Source organism: Rhizopus delemar, genomic scaffold (genome assembly GCF_000149305.1).
Source record: "Rhizopus delemar RA 99-880 supercont3.13 genomic scaffold, whole genome shotgun sequence".
In the NCBI taxonomy this organism is placed as follows: domain Eukaryota; kingdom Fungi; phylum Mucoromycota; class Mucoromycetes; order Mucorales; family Rhizopodaceae; genus Rhizopus; species Rhizopus delemar.
The window spans coordinates 609,131-630,767 of NW_027137839.1; the positions used below are offsets into that span (position 1 = coordinate 609,131).

General features: G+C 34.4%; 9 protein-coding genes across 9 annotated transcripts; 4 read left to right on the forward strand and 5 right to left on the reverse strand.

Annotated features, from left to right (window-relative positions):
- Window positions 1-1,507: 1,507 nt before the first annotated feature.
- On the reverse strand, window positions 1,508-1,819 carry RO3G_14088 (uncharacterized protein; the record flags this gene model as incomplete). The annotated part of the gene is made up of 1 exon (XM_067668672.1): window positions 1,508-1,819. The coding sequence occupies one exon, from the start codon at window positions 1,817-1,819 to the stop codon at window positions 1,508-1,510; it is 312 nt and encodes a 103-aa protein (XP_067524773.1).
- A 2,282-nt stretch (window positions 1,820-4,101) lies between these two features.
- On the forward strand, window positions 4,102-4,511 carry RO3G_14089 (uncharacterized protein; the record flags this gene model as incomplete). Its single annotated transcript, XM_067668673.1, has 2 exons — window positions 4,102-4,424; window positions 4,490-4,511. The coding sequence occupies 2 exons, from the start codon at window positions 4,102-4,104 to the stop codon at window positions 4,509-4,511; spliced, it is 345 nt and encodes a 114-aa protein (XP_067524774.1).
- Window positions 4,512-7,027: 2,516 nt separating this feature from the next.
- RO3G_14090 (uncharacterized protein) lies at window positions 7,028-7,922 on the forward strand (the record flags this gene model as incomplete). Its single annotated transcript, XM_067668674.1, has 2 exons — window positions 7,028-7,596; window positions 7,646-7,922. 2 exons carry the CDS (start codon window positions 7,028-7,030, stop codon window positions 7,920-7,922), a joined length of 846 nt encoding a protein of 281 aa, XP_067524775.1.
- A 2,408-nt stretch (window positions 7,923-10,330) lies between these two features.
- On the reverse strand, window positions 10,331-11,397 carry RO3G_14091 (uncharacterized protein; the record flags this gene model as incomplete). Its single annotated transcript, XM_067668675.1, has 2 exons — window positions 10,331-10,339; window positions 10,534-11,397. The coding sequence occupies 2 exons, from the start codon at window positions 11,395-11,397 to the stop codon at window positions 10,331-10,333; spliced, it is 873 nt and encodes a 290-aa protein (XP_067524776.1).
- Window positions 11,398-12,680: 1,283 nt separating this feature from the next.
- On the forward strand, window positions 12,681-13,716 carry RO3G_14092 (uncharacterized protein; the record flags this gene model as incomplete). Its single annotated transcript, XM_067668676.1, has 5 exons — window positions 12,681-12,770; window positions 12,820-12,953; window positions 13,010-13,114; window positions 13,165-13,658; window positions 13,709-13,716. The coding sequence occupies 5 exons, from the start codon at window positions 12,681-12,683 to the stop codon at window positions 13,714-13,716; spliced, it is 831 nt and encodes a 276-aa protein (XP_067524777.1).
- A 351-nt stretch (window positions 13,717-14,067) lies between these two features.
- On the reverse strand, window positions 14,068-14,749 carry RO3G_14093 (E3 ubiquitin ligase complex SCF subunit sconC; the record flags this gene model as incomplete). The annotated part of the gene is made up of 5 exons (XM_067668677.1): window positions 14,068-14,088; window positions 14,140-14,295; window positions 14,352-14,486; window positions 14,538-14,599; window positions 14,656-14,749. 5 exons carry the CDS (start codon window positions 14,747-14,749, stop codon window positions 14,068-14,070), a joined length of 468 nt encoding a protein of 155 aa, XP_067524778.1.
- A 483-nt stretch (window positions 14,750-15,232) lies between these two features.
- RO3G_14094 (uncharacterized protein) lies at window positions 15,233-15,515 on the reverse strand (the record flags this gene model as incomplete). Its single annotated transcript, XM_067668678.1, has 2 exons — window positions 15,233-15,279; window positions 15,371-15,515. 2 exons carry the CDS (start codon window positions 15,513-15,515, stop codon window positions 15,233-15,235), a joined length of 192 nt encoding a protein of 63 aa, XP_067524779.1.
- A 2,585-nt stretch (window positions 15,516-18,100) lies between these two features.
- Window positions 18,101-18,373, reverse strand: RO3G_14095 (uncharacterized protein; the record flags this gene model as incomplete). Its single annotated transcript, XM_067668679.1, has 2 exons — window positions 18,101-18,149; window positions 18,261-18,373. 2 exons carry the CDS (start codon window positions 18,371-18,373, stop codon window positions 18,101-18,103), a joined length of 162 nt encoding a protein of 53 aa, XP_067524780.1.
- Window positions 18,374-20,044: 1,671 nt separating this feature from the next.
- On the forward strand, window positions 20,045-21,610 carry RO3G_14096 (uncharacterized protein; the record flags this gene model as incomplete). Its single annotated transcript, XM_067668680.1, has 6 exons — window positions 20,045-20,291; window positions 20,346-20,502; window positions 20,548-20,615; window positions 20,665-20,882; window positions 20,940-21,414; window positions 21,468-21,610. 6 exons carry the CDS (start codon window positions 20,045-20,047, stop codon window positions 21,608-21,610), a joined length of 1,308 nt encoding a protein of 435 aa, XP_067524781.1.
- Between the last annotated feature and the right edge of the window lie 27 nt (window positions 21,611-21,637).

Consider the following 21,637-nt stretch of genomic DNA (forward strand, 5'->3'; position numbering starts at 1 on the left):
GACAAGAAACACTTGAAAGTTCGGATCACTGTATCGAAAGGGTAGTTTAAGTCCCATGATTAAAAAATACAGAAAAAGAAGAGATGAGGTTGAAAAGAGAGAGAGAAAGGATACCGAATAGAATAGGTTTTATATCGAATGATAGGAGATTATTTTACCAATTTAGAATTAAAAAAAAAGCTGTGCAACGATTTGAAAGGTTTCAGGTGCCATGGGGATACTTCCCAAATACATAGAAAATATAAAAAGAGTACAAGAACTTACTAACAAAAACCCTTTTTGTATTTCATAATATAGACCCTTAAAAGAAGCATGAGAAAATAACATAAAATGTTTCATAAAAGAATATTGACAGAATAGTACAACTCAAAAAGGAAGTGTAAAATGAAAAATCCAGTTAAATATATTTCGTTCTACCACAAATTTATTAAAAAGCGTTCACGCTTTACCATTTTAACTTTTTTTTTTGTAAGTCAATAAACATCTGTGGCTTTTTTATCTTACCTTTCCTGGTTCTTTCAAGTACATAAAATCATGGATTCGATTGTTTTGATTACTAAGAAATCATGCAGAAAAAAAGTTTAGTATTAGACAGAGGACCATTATAGATATAAAAGTTTGATTCATCACAAATTGATCTGCTTTCATTTTCCTTGACTCATTTTATTTTTTGTGAAAGTTTAAAAATATATATTTTTTTTCTGTCTTTAAATATATTTTTAGCGACCTTCTAAAAAAGTAAACTGACGGTTCACAGTTTGACTGAGTGGTCTGCTTAGATCAGGATTCGTGAAGGAAACATTGTGATGAAACCAACACGAGGATGCAAATTGACGTACTTTTTAAACCATTTCTTTCCATTTGTTTTTGTCAATTACCATATTATAGATGTATGTGCATGAATAAGAAAATGTATTGAACGAAGCCGTTAAAAAAGTTCAATTGTTGATGTGGTAGCATTTTCCTGGAAGAATTTGCCAGCTGTCATATTTTTGTTTTATGGAAGAAAATTTTAATATTTATTAAAACTCATCAAAGAGTATAAGAGTTAAGAGCGATACAAGTGTATGAAACAGTAATTTATAAAAATACAAAAAACATTAGCATAGAGAATTGTAAGCAGATAGTTTCAATAGCTCCTTCTGGATTTGATTGATGACAATCTCATCCACGACAGGTGTGTCTGTTCAAAGAATTATTGCCAGTGGGCTTTCCAAATGAATCGAATGACTGTAGGAAAAAAACCATAGATTGTAAACTTGTCATGATAGTGTAAGATGTAATACTTGGATAATCTAAGTATGGATAAATCCTCGAATATTGAGCTACAGTTGGGATCTTTAGGATTTGACAAGCATTTCTTGAAAGCTGCGTTCCACAAGTCTTGTTTTTGAATACAAGTAAAGAGCATATGCTGCTCTGTTTCTGATAGTTTGCATAATTGGCAACAGTAGCCATCTACATTTACTGGGATGACTCTATGCAAATTAGCTCGAGTGGATGATTTCTACTGAAGAAGTCTGTACCATACATTTCTAGGAATATGATACATAGGACTACTGATAAAGGCCTTACAGTTGTTGTGACTTATATTTGTGATTTGTGAGTTTGAGTTGAATCTGAACATTGTCTTTAGCTGACGATTTTTCAGTGCTGTTATATTGATATCATCATACCTCATCTGTCGAATGCATGGATCAAAGTTGATATTTGATTCAGTTGGATGGTCTTCATTTTCAAATTCAAGTTCATGCTGTTCAGCTGATAATAAAGATGCAAAAAAACGGCTTGAAGGTAAGGTTTCCGGTAAGAACAGCATTTTTGATTTTTTGTAGAATATTTAGAGAGCCACAATGTTGGCTGCTTTTAAACTGTATTCCATTTGAAGGGAAACCTCATTCAAAGAAATGATATGCTTTTTGTGATTGGAGAAACTTGCTAAACTTGAATTTTTCTTGTGGGTCTTCTTCGCATATACCTTTGAAGAGAATGAGTAGACTAGTTTGTGATGATATTGTCAGGTCGTTTTCGGATGGCGAGCGAGGACATGAGTCCAAAGCACTAAACATGAAGGTTAGTGGATGGAGCCCTTTCATTTTACCATAGGATCTGGAATGCTTGAATATCATAGGGATGATAAGTGAAGGAACATTAAATGAAAGCCTTTTTTTTTGTTTTATGCAATGCTTTAATCTAAAATGAGACGATTTAATAAAATAAATTAGACACTTTAAAAGATAAAAGAGATGAACGCCAATTTTTTTTTTGAGACAAGTGAACAAAAAAAATTAGATAATGCAGATTCTTTTTGCAGACGATTTTTTTTTGTTATGCCGTCATTCGTCACCTTTTGCTGTGGAATGCAATGTAGTTGAGCAACTGGCTGTATGCACACATATCATTAGCTTTGTAGTACTGTATCTGAAATGGCAATAGTATAAGCACTTCATAAGGTCAAAGAGGGACAGAGTTTATAATTCAATCATCAAGACATTATGCTATAAAGTAATGGACTATTTGATCATTATTCATCATATCATATAGTATAAGGTTATAGATAGAATTGTCTTGTTGCTCTAACTCCACTCTATCAGCGACAATATGTTGTCAAAAGACAGTGGTAGCACAAATGACAACAGTAATAAAATACGCTGTCAATTTATTTTTTTCTTTTTTTTTTTCTTTATGGAACCGCCTCTAAAGATCATAACAGTTAAAAGTTCAATTACTGGTATTGGGTGAAAGCCATAATATATTTATATGCTTAAGACGCTTGTTGTTAATGTTCATACCCTTGTGTTACATACATTCTCCTTTTTGAAGTGTATCTTTATTCATGAACTGGAAAATAACCCTGCGTTTCCCTTGGAGGATTTCATTAATGTTGACTTTTTTAAAAAAGCGTTTTTGTCACTCCTCAGTAACTACAAACCAGACAAACAGAAAGCTTCGATAAAATCAAGAGCTTACAAAGGGCTAGTACTCAGCTATCGACATCAGTACTTTCAATGCTGTTTGTACGAGCCAGTTAATATGAAGTATGCTAATCAGATAGTCACTGCTTATCTGAATGGGGTCAAGCTTCAATTCGAAAACAAGGTTCGAATTTCTTTTAATTTGCTCTTAAAGAAGAATGAAAGAGATTGCGGCGACTATAAAGATAATAACAGAGCAGATAAGCAAGGTCAAGCTGGCTAAATCGTCAAGAAACATTGAAGATATGCCTAAAGAGTTTTTCTCCTCAATTGATTTAAATATAATTCGTAATCGTTTTGGCTCATATTCGACGAATTATCGATTTGTGGAAGGATCGATCTGTTACGACCGCAAAACTAACCCTCTCAAACACATAAAAGCGTACTACAGACTATCAAGCATGTGAGAAGTGCCTTAAACCAAACCATTCAATTGATTCTCATTAAGAAAGGGGTTCAAACCATCGTACATGACGACTGATACGTATGTTTTAGATACTCAAATCTTAAAGAATTCATTCATCAGTCACTTGGATAAAGAAGCAGTATGAGGAGCCGTTCTTGATGTTACATCAAAGGCGATGGAACCACAAGAGGAAAGAATGTCCATAAAGCTTAGAGGTACGTTATACACAGATGATGTAGGAATGTCGATGTTAAAACAAAACTACGGTACGAAGAAGAAATGTGGCAGCAGTGGCATAAAGTCAAAGTCTATTGAAGCAGACGAATTCCAGTACAATGAGAAGTTGGGAAAAGAAGGTTTGCTGGCTGGTGTTGGCAAATGTGTATTAATTGATCCTGGCTGTCGAGACTTGCTTTGTTGTATGCATAAAAAGAGCACTGTTGAAAATAAAATGATTTATCGATATACAAGCAACCAAAAACAATCGAAACTAAATCCAGAAAATTCAGGAAGCTCAGGAACAACTTGAAGAGAGACGAAGTGATTGCAGTAGAGCTTTCCCTGTCGCATTTCAAATCTTCAACTGTCAACAAAGACAAGTTTGTCGAGTATCTTTAAGAAAGAGCCAAAGTCACCCCAGTCATGAAAGATTACTATTTAAACGAAGACCGCCCTGCAGCAGAAGATCAGGGTACCGGCGGTGTTTTACCCTTTAGAAAAATGAAGCTCTCAAGTTTCATCAATCAACAACAAGCAGACAAACGGCTAGCCAAAAAACTTAGAGAGAGGTTTGGGAATGTTGTCATCTTAATACTTGGTAACTGGATGGCAGGAAATGTAAAATGTCATGAACCCATTAGAGATGTCGGAATGAGAATAATGCTAGTCAAAGGTTTCCAGGAGTACCTTCTTGACGAGTCCCGGACATCCAGTCTGTGCCCTTCTTACCAGAACAGTGAACTTGAAACTTTTAAAAAAGTACAGGATCCTAGATCGTATCAAAGGAAAAAGTATCCCATTGTAGATGATCATGGGCTTTTAAGGTAAGTACTTTTTATATGCAAGTAAAAGAAAAAAAAATAACAAGATTTCATAATTTCTGCTCAAGTGCAAAAACCAACAATATTTAAGGTTGTGACTAGCACAATAGAAACTACTGCTAAAGCTCCTCTTCGTCGTCTTTGGAATCGTGATATGGATGCTACATTAAACTATAGACACATCCTTTTTAGCCTGCGTGCAAATAGTGAAAGACCAGAATGTTTCTGCAGATCGAAGAAACCTCTCTCCATCGGCTGTAAAAGAAAAATTTACCATCATCATCGGCTAGCATCAGTTGACCGACAAAAAGATCAAATTATCCTTTGTAGTTACCACTCCATTAACCCCATATATAGCGTAAGTCTTTGCAATCCCGTACAAAAAGAATTTGCTTCGTCTATGTTTTGTTCACTTGTCTCATAAAAAATTGACGTTCATCTCTTTTATCTTTTAAAGTGTCTAATTTATATTATTAAATCGCCTCATTTTAGATTAAAACACTGTACCCTCTACCCATGAAAACAATTAGTTAATGTACAGTGAATCGCCTTGTGCTGCTAATACATAATACTAGCTCTGATTGGCTAACGTATTCTGTGCTGCGTAGGGGATTCTATTTAACTTATCGTGGGGCTGTAACTGCAACGTGTAACGACCAAATAAATCAATCCTCTCACCAGAGGGGTGTCTTGTCCTTGTCCTTGTATCTATTCTTGCATTCAATAGATATCGTATATGTATTGATACTTGTTAATTATGTCATATTATGAGCAAGAAAGCTTTTGTAAGCACTACTTATGTTTGAGTTAACCTCTTAAAGAACTTTTGCATATACTTAGTTTTTATAGCTTTATACAAAGCGCAAAACAAATTCATTTGAAAGTCATTGTATTTTAACATAATGCGTGTATGTGTGTGTTTGTGTGTTTTTTCTTTCTTTTTACAGGCATTAGCGTGGTCAACATATAAAATAAGATCATTTTCAATATTAAACATATATATATGTATGCAACCAAGAAGAAAGCTACATACAAATACCAACTGTTTGACTGTAAATCGAGGCTTTCTTTGCTGTAAAAGAGCAGCTTGATGCAGATCTTTACCCCACATTTTGAATGTGGGTAAAAACAAATGATTTTAGCTCCGACTAAATAAAAGAGGGGTAGATGAACGAGATGAAGGCTTAAGCGTAATTTTTGATTTGTGTAAAAAACCATCAATTATGCCGCTGAGATCAAAAGGAATCTGTATAAATGTCATGATCTATTTATCTAATGGACAATTCAATCAGGTATTGAAGCCATTGGGAATTTTTGAATATTGGATTTACTTTAAGATTTTGATGGCTCTTGTTTTGTGAATTGGTGCATGAAAATAACATGGCTTTTGGTCAAGTACCAGGGCCATACAAACGTAACTTCAAATAAGAGAATTAAGAAAAGAAAATGATTCCATGTGGGAAAAAAAAAAGTCCCTTGAGTCCCTAATACGGATGAATTCGGGTTATGGACCAGTTAAAAAAGAATAAAATGCTTAAAAAAGTCATGCCAATGCTCTTTGTGCGTGTCAAACTCTCACGCTCTCTCGCTTTGTTTATAAATATGGAAAGGGTGTCACAAGAGAAATTTTGGAAAAAGGGAGTAAAGGGAAAGAGAGAAAGAGAGAGAGGGGGATGGTGGTTAGACTTGTGTATGTTGTTTATATTAAACATAAGAAAAAGGAATCAAATGACTGCTGGTATAAAGGCGAAAACTTGTTAATGAGTGTAACATGAAAGGGACCCTTTTGTCCCTACTTTATAAGAATATATACTAGTTAGGAACAGCATAATGGGAAGACAACTGAAAAAAACTAAAAAGCGGGGTAGTGCTAACGGGTAAAAAAAAAGTTTTATCCCGAAAAAACCCAATTCTTTCATTTGCTTTGGCCCAATCCCTATTCACCGGTTGCAGAAAGAGCAGTAACCAGCTTTTCAGCTTTACAGCTTTTGAGTGGGAGTGCAAATAAAATCCATTCATGTTTCTCATAAGAGAGGCCCGAGTATTTGTCTTCCCAACCGTGTGAACTATCACTATACTCTGTTTAGAATAGTTTACTCTTTTAGTAGAAAGCTTCGCTTTCTTTTAAAGCGAGACATGCCAACACAGACATAAATACATTTTTGCTTATTTTTATCAAGTGCAATAAAGCAATTCATCAACATAAGACAACTCAAGGGGCAACCATTCGTTCTCTCTCTCTCTCTTTTTTTTTTTTTTTTTTTTTTTTTTTTTTTTTTTTTTTTTTTATAAATAAATTGTAGAACAAAAGCGCTAATTAAACGGGAAGAATTACCAATTGGGAGCAGTTCATTCAGTTTATACGGGAAACCTTATTCATGTGACAATAAAGATTGCTAAGCTTCAACTTTCATTTATTTATATGTTTCTGTTACGGGAAATAAGCGTGACGGAAGTTCCAAATTTGAGCTAATTACCAAATCTTTTGAGTTCACTCATATGAAAGGACCCGTTGTTCCCTACTTTTTTTTTCTCTTTCTCTTTTTTCTTTTTTATCTTTTCTTTTTTTTATCTTTTATTTTACCTTTTTTTTTATATCAGTTATTATGCCTGATAACACTTCACTTTTATTTTCATCTAAAGCTTCTAGAGTCGACCAAAAATCTTATTGCTATCCTCCCTCTCCTCCGCTCTCAAACACTGGCTATCACCCTTCTTCTCTCTGGCCTTCAAAAGAAAAAGATCAAGAAATGTCAAGCACATACTCTGTTGAAAAGGCAATTCAAGTCTACGGCTCACAACCAGCACTCCTTGGCCTGATTTTATCTAGCAAAGTAGAAGAAGACCGTCGAAAGGCAGAAGAAGCAAAACTACGTCAAAAGGAAATTGATTACGCACTACAGCGGCAAAAAAAGGATGAAGAAGTGAAACAGGCTATTCCGTTACCTATCTTATCCCACTTCTCACCCAGAGGAGATTCAATCCATTCCTTCATGGAGCCTTCGACTCGCTCGACCTTACCGCCGTTACACATGAGTCTTTCAGAAAATTTTGAGGGGCCTAGAAAGAACAGTATCGACATGCTCCTGATACCCCCTCGTCCAAAATTAAAATTGCCTGAGATTACAGTGGCTGCTACAACAGCCACCAACAGTAGAGATGAAGTGAATGAAGGGTGAGTTTTATTGTTTGTGTATTGAATGTATATTAACTTTTTATCATAGACATTCTAATCGCAATTCTGCGTTCAACAGAAATGAGTCACACACAAATCCTTTCCCTCCTTCTCCTCCAACTGAACCAATAAATCCCAAAAAACGTAAGCGTGAGATACAAGCCATCACGACCATCATCGAAACAAAAGAGTTTCCTTACAGCGACGATTATCTTTGGAAGAACAATGGAAACACGGTTCACAAAAAGTCTGGTCTTAAAAGTATTTATTATAAATGTTCTAATGGTACAAAGGTAACTTATAATGACGAAGAAAGCGGCAGTTGAACTCAATAATTATTTAGGGCTGCCCAGTGAATAAGACAGTGACATTCAAGACGAATGGAGAATATTTGATAAAGTACAGGGGCGAACACTTGTCAGAATGTAATCGAATCAAACGAATCACACACCTTTAAATTATATGCATAGATATACTTATACCCACTTTATCTTATCATCTCTGTCCCCCCCCCTCCCATTATTTTCTTTCCCGTATGTTTATGTAATGGAGATTGCCAAATTAAGGCAACGGAAGAGTAAATTCTCCTTTATATGCCCCTTGTAAATAAAAAAAAAATTGCTACAAGAAAATAAAGTCAGCAGGTCATGATCTCTGTACGTCCTCTTTACACGTTTTTCTACTCTTTAAAAAAAACCCTTTGATTGCGTTCACAATCTATTCTTTTTACGCTTCATCCAAAACTCAAGTTCAGAGTTGTTCTTTTTAACAAAGTAGACTTGTTGCCTTTGTTTTTAATAGTCGGAAAGTGTAAATTGATGAATGAGGGCAAACTTATTAAAAATGAGAAGGGTACATGAAAATAAAATTATCCTATTGATCATTTAAAATGTGTGTGTAACTAGTATATCGAAATGATCATTTTTATTGAAGAATAAAACATTAAACCAATCCTTGTCTTTTCTAATACTAAATCACTTTACTGTCTAGACACCAGAATTTAAAGAATGAGCTTTTAAGGTCCTGTTTTCGTTAAACCAAATGAGGGCCTTTGTTAAATCAATATTAACTTTTATAAAAAGATGAAAACAGTTCTCTTTCTTCTTTATTGATTTCCATGGCATGTTGTCGATATTAAGACTAGAGTTAGAATGAAGCGTGCAAGGCCTCAAACAGAACCAGGTAAATGAAATAGGCTGATTTTAGAAAGCCAGTATGAAACTGAGCATCCAATACGAAAAATAAGTTTAAAATGACAAAGGTGATGCAAGATATCACGATGAGACTTGGTTCATTTATTAATAGTCATGTCAGGAAGGCAGAGAGGCTCCTATTAGTGCTTTGATTTATTTTAGTAAACATCTAGTCTATACACAATCACTGTGCTTGATGAATAACATTTTGTAACAGTAGGATTCAAAATATTCATTTTGGTAATGATTTGCTCAAGGGAATTCTGTTGTTTTATGGGAATTTTTTTTTCTCCTTTGGCAAAAGAAGTTTTGGAAAGCTGTTTTTCAATACGAATATTGGTATGAATAGTTAAAGTAGCTATCTTACAAAATTCAAGGTCATTTACTAATCAATCTATTGTAGTAAACCATACAGAACGAAGCTGTTGGAATTTTGTAGAGAGTAATAATAAATAAAACTATCTCTTTTATCCTTGTGTATAAAAATATCATCTTGTAAAGTTTATTTGTAACTTTATCAAACGATCAAACCAAAAGAAATCATTTTTAATTATTGCCCTGTCTACTATGAACCTTGCTTTTATTTTGAATTGTGTATAATGCTGAAATCAAAAGTTTACAAAAGCTGATGCTTTTAGTTATATTGATTTTTTTATTTATTTATATCATTATTCACACAACCATTAAATAACCCAAATTCCTGATTTCCCTGGTTAAGGTAATTTAACCTAATGTGTTGATATGTTAAGCTATTCTAGTGCTCTAAAGTAAATCCTTCTTTGCTACTTAAATACTGTATGTGAATACGTCTAGAATTCAATGCATTTTCTTGCAAATTAGAAAAGGAGAACATATCACACGACGCTTTAACATTAAACAAGTCGGTTTATCAGCTGTTTAAGCTCTATGTCGAAATGGGAGAGTTAAGGAAAAAAGACTGATTAATTTGAAACAAAGATGAGACTTGAAGCTGTAAAAAGCCCGTTAATTTCAGCTCTTATTCAAACTTTTACATGTTTCGTTTGTTATTTGGGTAGGGGAGGCTTGTTGTAAAATTTTTTTACAAAGCCCAATAGATTGAATGGAAAAGTCTATATTTGAAAAAAAAAAAAAAAAAAAAAAAAAGTGATGAATGGATTTGATACTTCTTTTTTCAGTCATTGGATTACTTGATAAACAGTACAAGTGCTTGATGGACATCATGCTGTCAAAAGCACAAGGCTATATTTAATAATTTTGTATGAAAGTGAACTAAAATATAAGGGACCGCTTTCTTTTTAAAAAAGACATAAAAAACAGAAGGATACGAGTTTATCAAATTCAGTCTCTTTTGATTTCTTTTAAGGCTTCATTTCAACTAAAAATTTAAAAGGAAAAAAAAAAAAAAAAATTAAAATATCCTTATAGGAATACTTGTTCACACTTTGTTTTTTCATTAGCAATAAAAATAGCCGTATTCATTATTTCATTAAAGAAGCCACATCATTATAAAGATATTTCTTTACGATTTGTTAGCCTTTGCCCAACGTAATCCACACGCATTACATAGACTACGATGAATAAAGTTTTTAGATTGCTCACACAAAAAAAAAACAATGTCTTACGTCTTAGGGCCTCTAGGGCCTTTTCTCCATTCAGGTGCATCAGTTCTGCCACAGTCTGTACAAATACGTGGCTCATCATCCTCACCTCTTCTCTATCAAACTATTAACACAATGGACATTTTCTTTTTCCTTTTCTTTACCTTTTTGCCAACTTTCAATTTATCAGTTTCATTAGATGCTTCAGCACCAATTTCAGGTGGTACAAGCGTATTGAACAATTCACCTTCAAGGCCCATAGAGATACCACGAGAACGTTCACCGAGATCAAAATTAAGACCCGTAAAGAGCTTGACGGACTCAGCTGCACCAAACGAATTGAGCACACCTTGTGTATAGACATTGGGATTAGAGACGGCGGCAAACAATTGTTCAAAGTCTTCTTCAAAGTCGTCATATTCCTCCACTTGACCATCGACGGCAATGGATTCCGGTATCTCTCGAGACAGCTCCTGTCCGCTCTTCTTCTTTGTCTGATGTCCACTCGCGGCTCTTGCAGCTTGAATTTTACGTTTCAATATTTCATTTTCCATCTTGAAATCCAAAAAGGTGTCCATCGTACGTGTTGTCTCTGCAGGGACACTGCGAGCGGATCCAAAGAAGCCCGTTTTGAAAAAATGACCTCGGGTCTCTAATGAAGCATATTTACCATCCTTTCTCAAGAAACGATACGTTGTACGCAGGATGGATTCGCTGGCTTGAGAGGCACGGAATGCCCGTGTGAAGAGATCAACATCATCCTTGTGTAAGAACTCTGTGAACTTGCGGCCGATTAAATCAGCGGGCTGATAACCAAGGAATTCACGAGAGGCCGAGGAACAGTAAAGGACGGTGAGGTCGGGAGATAAGACGTGAAGAACATCTCGGAGAGCTTCCAGTATGTTTTGAGACCAGTTTTTGCGTTTTGTGAATTCGGGAACTGCTGAGGGCGCACTGGATTGAGTTGGGCGTGTGCTTAATGTATGAGATGCAAAATTGTTAATCTCGATGACTTGACCAGTGTCCATAATGAGAATGAGTAAAAAAAAAAAAAAAACAAGTAGAAAAAAAAAAAAGAAAAAGATTTAAATATACCTTTCGCTCTTATTATCGTATTTAATACATCATGAATTGATTGGGTTAGATTTACGCCAATTTCCCCACTAAAGGCCTCCTATGCTTGTCACCTCCCCTTTTTTTATTATCATTTTTGGAAACAATTTTTCAGTCTCCTCTTTTTCAAACAACTGTACCTATGCATTGCATATAAACAAATTACTCTTTTACAATCAAGAAAATGGACTAATTTAAATAATAGTCCTTGCAAATTTTAGAGTACAAGTATTAAAAAATAGTAGAGCATTTTCCTTGCTCATGTAGAATTTTCAAGAATAGTCAAAGGGAGCTGCCTCATACTTTTTTTTTTCAGACATGTGTCAAACAAATAGCTTTTTTTTTTCCCAGTGTTAAATCATCATAATCCAAAGCAAATATTACAGATATTGCATCCAAGGATTACTTTATAACCCATTATAAATCTCTAAAACAGAAAGAGATTTTGTTCATGAATGTAATCTGTAACTGTGTATGGCAGATAAATGATGGCTTTGATACATAATAACTGTTTATTCATTTAAATTTTACATGTGGGTTATGCAGTATATCTTTTTGAGCATTAGGGAAGACGAATTACGTATTTGTACAAAGCATTAGATGGTTGGAAACAGTTTCTTTCAAGTTTTGTTTGTAATATTAGTTAACATGAAGGTGTGTGGAAGAGATAGGCAAGAACATTGAGCTTACTGAAAAATATATTGCTTACACTTACCATTAAATACAATAATTAAGCTTTTTTTTTTTAAAAAAAAAAAAAAAAAAAAATACAGCTTATGTTCGTTAGCAAGAAAGTAAGTTTTGACACTTTTTCCCTGTTTTAATTGCAATCAGTCTATGTGAAGAGTTTCATAGCTGATTACTTATAAATCAATGCCTTGCTCTAATACAAACATACCTGTCAAATTTATTTTGAATACTTCTTATTCTATCATTCATTGGAAACACAAAATAAATTGAAAGTTGTGAGTACTTGGCAGATTAAGAAAATATCAATTTATTCTAGTTTTTGACATCTAAACCGCACGATGAATTGTACAGAAGAAGGGAATTGATGTGGCTCACTTATTACACATGTTTCAACAATGGCCTGTGACAATCTTTTCTTGACGTCTCTTATTTATTTGTAATCCAGCAAAACTGCTTGCTTTTTTTTTTTTTTTTTTTTTTTTTCTTCAACATAAACAAAAAGTACACTATGTCTAATAATACCACCACAGAAAAGAAACAACCACCAGTCATTCTTTGCATTGGCATGGCTGGTTCAGGAAAAACAACTTTTATGCAGGTTAGAGAGGAATCAGATAAAGTCAATAGTTTATTAATTATCTTTTTAGAGAATCAATGCTCACCTTCACGAAAAAAAGACACCGCCCTATGTGCTAAATCTTGATCCCGCAGTTGGTTCACTTCCATTCACTGCTAATATTGATATTCGTGATACGGTCAACTATAAAGAAGTTATGAAGCAGTAAAGTGTCAATGTTAAACATGTAAAAATCAAATCAACTAATTGTACTTTATTAGATATAACCTTGGACCTAACGGTGGTATTCTTACAAGTCTTAATTTATTTACAACTAAATTCGATCAAGTACTTGATCTCGTTGCTAAAAGATCTGACAGTGTCAGGTAAAATAAACCATGCTTCAATTAGTATCCTTACTAATCACGTCTCTTAGTCATATCTTGGTTGATACACCTGGTCAAATTGAAATTTTTACTTGGTCAGCCTCTGGTGCTATCATCACAGATACATTGGCCGCTACTTACCCTACGATGGTAGCCTACATCATTGATACACCACGCACAACATCACCAGCAACGTTTATGAGTAATATGCTTTACGCATGCAGTATTCTTTATAAAACAAAGCTACCCTTCATCTTGGTCTTCAACAAGACGGACGTTGTCTCTCATGATTTCGCGGTCGAGTGGATGACTGATTTTGAAAAGTTTCAGTTGGCCTTGAGTCAAGATACGACATACATGAGTAGTTTGATGTCATCTATGAGTTTGGTCTTGGATGAATTTTACAATCATCTCAAGGTGGTCGGTCTATCAGCTGTCACTGGTGCTGGTGTAGATGATTTCTTTAAGGCGGTAGATGAGGCCGTTGAAGAATATGAAGTAGAATATAAACCAGAGATTGAAAGGATGATTCAAGAAAAGGTAAGTAAAGAAAAGAAATGCATATGCGTGTACTCAACTCAAAAAAATTAATAGATGGCTAAAGAAGAAAGAAATCGCGAAAAGCAATTGAATAAATTAATGAAGGATATGAAAGTGTCAAAGGGTTCAGAAGTATCCTTAGACAAGGATAGTAAGTTAATAAAGAAAGTTCAATCTATTTGTACTAAGCAAATATACAGTCGATGATGAAAGATGGGAAGATGCAGAGGAAGAAGAAGAAGAGGATTACGAAGAAGACAGTGAGGAAGAAAACCCATTGCCTAGTGCATCTAAATATCCACCTTCTAAAGCACAAAGAGAAGAAGACGAAAAGTTTAAAAAATGGTTATCACAAACAAAGAAAAGTAACAATTAATCCATTTTATTAACCAAAAAAAGAAAGAACGATTGATTTATCGGTCTTCAGCCCATTCCTAGAGTTCATTGTTTAATAAAAAGATTTTTTTTAAAGAAATCTTTCTTACATTTTCCTTCTTGATTTGAGCTTCTTCTTCGGGTGTAAAGTCATTGGTGATATTGAAGGTTTTTCTGATTTCTTCAGCAGTTTTACCCTTGATCATATTGGCAACAGTTTTACAACCAACATCCAACAAAGGCTTGATGTCGAGATAATTGGCAGCCTATTTATACGCGTTATAAAAAGTGAATAGGTAAAAAAAAAAAAGTGGTTCAATACCAAAATGATATCAAATAAAGTTTCTTGGTCAACTTCCATGTATTTTTGATCCCATTCATCGATGTCTGTATTACGTCTTTCTTGGTCGTCTTGTGTGATAGGATCATCACGGTGGTGAGTACACCACTCAATAACCTGTGTTTTGTATATCAGAACCATGACTTATTGTTATTATCATCAATTTACCTTTCCTAAAATCTTGGCAGTGACATTAGGAAGAGGAATAGGAGCATCTAGATCTTCAACGTCTATTTTTTTTCTTTCATTTAATTTCAACCATTTCGAATTTGTTTTCTTTTTGTACCTTCCAACATATTTTTAATCAAAACTGAACGTTGTGCGACTTCCTTATCGACTTTGAATTCTTCTTGATCAGAACTAGAAAGAACAACACTCATCTTTTTTTATTTTAGTATAAACAAAATTTCTACAAGAAAAGGAAAAAAAAAAAAAATGTCTTGATCATTTCGATTACAGGTGATATATGCTTAGCTGCAGCATTCTCCGACTTGTTTAAGACTTTGAAAATAAAGTATAGAATTATCAACAAAAAGAGACATGGATAATAACTGTTTCTTTTTATTACTAGTTGCATTACGTATCAATAAGTAATCAATTTGAACTTATTTACTTCACAATATATCAACTAGAATCATATTTGTGTAAATTGATGAGTTCAGCTCGAAGCTTCTATGTCACCACAAAGTAAGACGAGCGCTAAATTAAGTTTGCTGTGAATTTGCTTTGTATCGTACTTACTAAAGCTCGGAGCCGAACAAAATGATTTTATGATGACTTACTAACTATCATCGCTGTTTGCTGTCCCTTTCCAGACAGATATCCTGGCATGAGGTTGTAATTAGAACGTCTATAACTGATAATCACACTTCGTACATTAATTGTTGCATTAATATCTCAGTTCCGCATCCTAATCCCAAAAAAAAAAAATTGCTCTTTTTCATTCAACTAAGCTATATGTGATTTATCAATTTAATATTTTCATTTGCTAAGCAATTTACTGCAAAGCTTCAGCAGATATGAAAACAAAAGATAGGCTTTTGTAAAGATTAATTGCAAACTAAGCCGTTTTGGTGATAAATAGTTTCTTGCAAACAGGTTTTCAACTTTCACATCCAGATGTCGTGAACAAAACAATGCCTTCATTGTTCAAATATTTTTTGGCAAGTTTTTCTTGCTTGGAAGTCTTGCGATCTTTTTTCCAAAATTCAAGCCGTGGGAAGAAAATGTTATTAGTTGCTTTGATCTATTTACAGTACATTTTTATATAAATGTGCGTTTTCCAGGCTTTTTTTTACGTCTGCAATTATGCCTTTAAGGTGTTTAACGCGCTCCTTCTCTTGTGTAGTCACGTATTTTTAATGAATACAAATGGCGATATGTCATTACAAGAGACTAAGGGCGAGCCGATTAGAAATATCTTGCTATCCTCTTTTACAATAGTCTTTTGATCTATCATACCAATTGTGATATAGTGGAAGTTTACTAGTCTTTATCATTTTACTTTGCTCTGTTTTTCTTTGGGAAAATAAAGCATGGTTTATCTATACAAGTAAAATCTAAAAATTCATCTTGTGCCAACAGTATCAACGATGTTAACGTTGAAACTGAGAAAGAGCTGAGAAAGAAGAACACTAAGACCATGTTAAAGAATAGAAAGATATGAGGTACATTACATAAAGCCTTTTTGTTGTTCAACATCAAACTAAAAAAAAAGATGTGATAAAAGTTCAAAACCTTGAGAAGGTAAATCTTGTTTCAGGTTCCTTCTAGAAAGCTTACAAAAAGCCATCTCTTTGCTTCTTTGCTAAGCATATAGAAGAGGCAGACGTAGTTTTGAACTTTAACGAGAGTGTTACATTTATACCTTATCCTCTTTTGCTATAAGTTGCTTCAAGCAAATGTTAAAGAACAATCAATTTTTGCATCATAGCTGACCTGATAAGATAAAAAGAAAAAGTGATAAAACAGGGGTACGCGTCGTGTTCCAAGAAAAAAAGACATTTAAAAAGAGTGAATGGAAGACTTGCTTTGTTTATTCATCGTTTTTTTCCCCTTTCAGCTTAAAAACAACATGCGTAAAAAGAAAAAAAAAATTATTGTCTCGCTCTCTGGTCCTCTTCTTTCGCTACCTGGTCTTCTTCCGTCACTATCTGCTCTTTCATTTATGGACATGGTCATACTCCCGGCTTCATTAAGCCTTTCTAAACAACAGTCAATTCTACACTGTAAACAAAATTCTTGCCGTTCTCTTCTGAAAAGGAAGCAGAACTAGGCTGCAATCGATGATTGCTTTACTTTTCGGAGGTAAGCGCTTTTATTCTTATGTTGTTTATGTCTTGATGACTGAGACTGACACTTCATATACCCTCACAGTATATTTATTTATAAAATGGCGGTCCTACAGTGTAACCAGTATACCAGATCGCAATATCAAAAACAAAGCATGAAAGCCGACATCGATCTCATCAAAAATCATCCCACAAATTGTACTTTGTTTTCCTTATTTGACCAAAGAAAATAGATGGAGTACACTTTTAAACATATAATCTGCAAAATTACTTGAACCATTGTGCTATCATTTAGATTTAAAGAAAATAACACCTAGTTTACTGTGTTTAATATTCTATAATAAATAAAAATAGCATATATTCCCGTATTTCCACTTCAAATTCGACCAATAAAAAATAAATTTCGACCAAAAGTGATGTATCATCTCGACCAAATGAGCTTGCTTCTTTCGTCCATTTATGTGCCTTTATTTCGACTAAACTAGGAAGAGCTTTTCGATTAAAAATAAAAATAAGTTCTACCAAGCTACAATGAGTTTTCAACTACATAGTCGAATTAAAGAAGCTCTTTTATTTAAACAATGCTCAAAGATGGATTCAGAATGCCTAATCCAGTCTTGACAGACCTCAGGGTCACTTTCTTCGCAGCCCCTCTTATTCTTGCTACTAAGTTGTCACGATCTGCCATCAGAGATCTGTGAACAAGTGCGTTTACCTTGACCCAAGATACTTCCATTGGATTTAAAAAAGAGGAATAAGGTAGAAGGTATATTATTTTATACCTTCTCAGGCTTATAGATAGGTGCACTATCCATGACTAAGCTATAATCCTTCAAGCTGTGTTTATCAAGAACATCCATGACGTGTATAATAAATGCCATGAATTCCTTCCACTTTGTACCAGATTTAGTTACCTTGAATCTAGCGTTAGCAACGACAAGGGAACAAACTGCGCTTAGTATAAAAACTAACGGCTCTGGTGGTTGCTACTACAGCGTCTGCAGGCTCACTTTTCCTCGATTTTCCCTAACTTCTTACAGTATGAAGATGTATTCTTGCATGAAACTGATGTTAGGGCCTTTAATCCATGCCTCAACAGCCCTACATCTCAGTTCAATAACATCAAGAGTGTTTCGCTTGGCAGGAATTTCTGTAGTTCTCTTTAACGTGTAAGAACAGCTTTCTTTCAGATGCTTATCCATGCCAGGTTTAGAAATACTAAAGCTTTCAAACTTATCGCAGGAGACGCCAACCGTTTGGTCTAACGTGATTACTGGGTTGCTGTCAATAAATTATTCCAAAAAAAAAAAAAAAAAAAAAAACTTCATATGCTCTTCCTTCAGCTTGGGAAGGTGCAGTTTCTTTTTTTGGATGCTTTTCAGTAGCATTATCTACTTTTAAAGTATCTTCTTTTTTGGATGCTCCTTATGCTGCTTTAACTCAAAGCCTCAAAGTAGATACAGGTATACCATATTTCTCTTCAACCTTGCTGTAATTAAGGATAGCAAACATATACGTCTAGATAGTCCTGTCATTTTCTTTCTCTGAATAGTTCTGGTACTGCTGCCTATTAGTTTTCTTCCTAGTTGTTTTCTCTTACACTGTGTTAAATTGTGACTCTTGAACTTGGTTTGAGACTTCTGTGCTGAAAATTTCATACATTTGAAATTTACTTTGATCGTTAAAGTCGTAGACGTTGCTAGGCTCACTCATCTTTAACAAAAAATTAAGGGACTTTTGGTTGAAAACTCATTGTAGCTTGGTAGAACTTATTTTTATTTTTAATCGAAAAGCTCTTCCTAGTTTAGTCGAAATAAAGGCACATAAATGGACGAAAGAAGCAAGCTCATTTGGTCGAGATGATACATCACTTTTGGTCGAAATTTATTTTTTATTGGTCGAATTTGAAGTGGAAATACGGTATTTATCACAAGCTCTCCGCTTGCCGCCCTCAATTAGTCGTGGATCCCATCCTCTGGCTACCGATGTTATACATTGAACGTAGCCGATTGATTCGTTGGCGTATGGGCTGGTTGCCTGGTGGCCGTCCCAAACCATGTATCTACCATCCTCATGACCTGCTCACTCGATCGCATGCTATTGCCTGTCTAAATATGCATCATCGGCTTCTTATGCCAAGCACTGTCTCTGACCCTTTATCTTATCTCCTCAATCTCCTGCCTACTTCAAGGAAGAAACCTACTATACAACGTCGATCAAAATATTCAGCATGGTTTATTCGATGGCCGATCATTTGCCAAATCCTACATGAACTTGACTACCTCCACCATGACAAAACCGCTCCTGAAATTCCACCTCTGGGTACTAAATTATTGCATTGGCTCAGCTCTACTTAATTTCGTATCATTTGTTACCGTATCTTCTTCATCTTCCCATCTTTATCCTTTTTCCCTTTTTGACTATCAAAAAGGTTTTTTAGCTCTTTAACCATCTCTTGATCTGACCCGGGCAATACAATAATTTCCATTATTATGTGCTCAATTGGGCTATTTTAATTCTCAGATAAATAAAATATTCTTTAATCGTATTTATCACAATCATAGTAATGCTAGAAATAATAGACAAAGAACTTTTTTTTGTTATTATTTCTCCATTTATGCTTAGCGATCAAGTCGATAGGTTTAACGGAATAAATTATTTGACAGATTTAGTCATGAATAAAACCAAAAACCGTATCAAAAATACGCGCTAATTAATTTTTCTTTTCTTTTTCACATGTTTATCTTTTATTGCCCTGTATTGGATCTTTCATTATTCAAGCTATTATTGATAACGTAATCCCCTGCTAAACGAGTAGACAGTATCAATTCACACGTATATCCATAATTTTTGATTATATAGAACTAATTGTGCTTATACTTGAAGTATACAATAGTGGTTACTTGTTAGCAATGTACCTTGACCCTTTTATAAAAGGTCATATTTAACTCAAAAAAATATTAAGCACTATTACTGAAACTAGAGTATATCTTTCCCATTCATACTACATACATAATAGGCTTACGCTTTGCGCTATAAAAGTAAATTTTGGAAACGTCTTCTCATTAAACAAAAAGACAGCAGATTATAAAACGATTTCTTTATTTGACCTTGTAAAGATGATTTATATTAAAGGTAACCATGACGAAATTGGCTACTAACCCGATTGTTTTCTCCATTCCAACAAAAAAAAAAGCTTAATTTTATCCAAGTTGTTCATGCTCTAGCAACATGGTGAAAATGTATATCAGGTTTTATTACCCTTGAAAGCCTTGTATTTTGATTTTAAGTTCTTGACCGGAATATGAAGCTGTGTGTCACATATTCCACATGAAAGTTTTCCACCTTGTTTGCTTTTTTTTTCCTTTTGTCTTTTTTCCTTTCATGTTTCTAACTAAACTCGTCACAGCTGGGGTGGCTACTTTGTATATTATTGAAGTAGTCTTGCTTGCTGTCCCCACATTAGGCGCGTATAACATTCCACATATAAACAGCTATTTCACGCAACAGCCATTCAGAAAGTACTTGGGATATTATGAAATTGTCATTTCTCAAGTAGCTGAACTATCACTTCATCTTGTTTTGCTCAAACTGTTCTTGATTCAAGCTGTGAAAATATTTGGTGGCTTTAGTTAGTTTCCATTTACTTACAAAATAAGTGATATACTAAATTTGATTTTAATAGACTATACACTTAGTTGGATAGCATATTTTATTGATGTTGCTACTATCTTTGGTCTTTTAGGTCACTTTTATGAAATGCTTAAAGAAAAAGAATTGGCTGAAACAACCATTAAACTTATTTATAGACAGAATAGTAAAAAGCTTCAAAGTTTCATGAGGTAAATAATTTGTAAAATAAATACATTTTTCTTATATTGTTATAGCTTGGAATTGCTCAAGAGTTTAATGAATCCTTTTTGGAAGCCTACAGATATCACGATGCATCCCCATAGTAAGTTATATTATTCAAAAAGAGCTCTTTTTACAAGCAAATTATATAGTCACTTATGCTACCAGTGAAGAATTGAAGGAGGCATTGGATTCAACCAATCAAGATTTTGACCAACCTCGTAAACTCATGTTGGATGTGATTACTAATAATAGAAAATCAGCCGGATTAAGACCTGTTTTAATCCATGTTCATGGTGGAGCTTGGAGAGCAGGCAAAAAGGATATCTTTTATCCTTATGAAAAGCTGTTAGTCTCTGAAGATGACTGGGTAAAGCATGAATTGTATTTGTGTATGCTTGTTTTCATCTTAATCTTTTCTTGGTAGGTTATTGTCAACATTGGATATCGCTTGTCTCCTAAAAATGCTTACCCTACACATTTGATTGACGTTAAACGTGCTATTCGATGGACAAAGCAAAACATTTCTTCTTTTGGTGGGGATCCCGACTTCATTGTATTATCTGGTGACTCTGCTGGTGGCCATTTATCTGCTATGGCATCTTTGACTGCGAATGATCCTCAATACCAGCCAGGATTTGAGGACGTCGATACGTCTTTCCGTGCTGTGATTAGTGTCAACGGTGCGCTTGATGTAGCCAATAATCACCATCATGCCTCCTTTTTCTCGCATTCTGTTGCAAACCTTTCTAAGGTTGATATGGAATTTTTGCATCAACACTCACCTGCTTCTCTTGCAAAGCATGCAGATACATTGGTTCCTTTCTTGTGTTTAGCCGGTGAAAGAGACAATCTTTTGGAACTTGATATGGCGAAGAACTTTAAAAAGTCTTATGATCAAGGTAAGCTTACTTTTAATACAGGACATAATGGCAGTAATAATAATTCTTTATAGGACGTAATCCTTCTTCTTGTACATTGGTCGTGTTTCCAGCTGGGCATCATGTAAGTTATGTCACTTGGTCTCCTCGATCTCTTTATGCTGGTCGCATTATTCAAGCCTGGTGCAGACAATTGTATAAAAACAAATTGAATTAAAAACATTTTTTTATCTATGCAAACAAA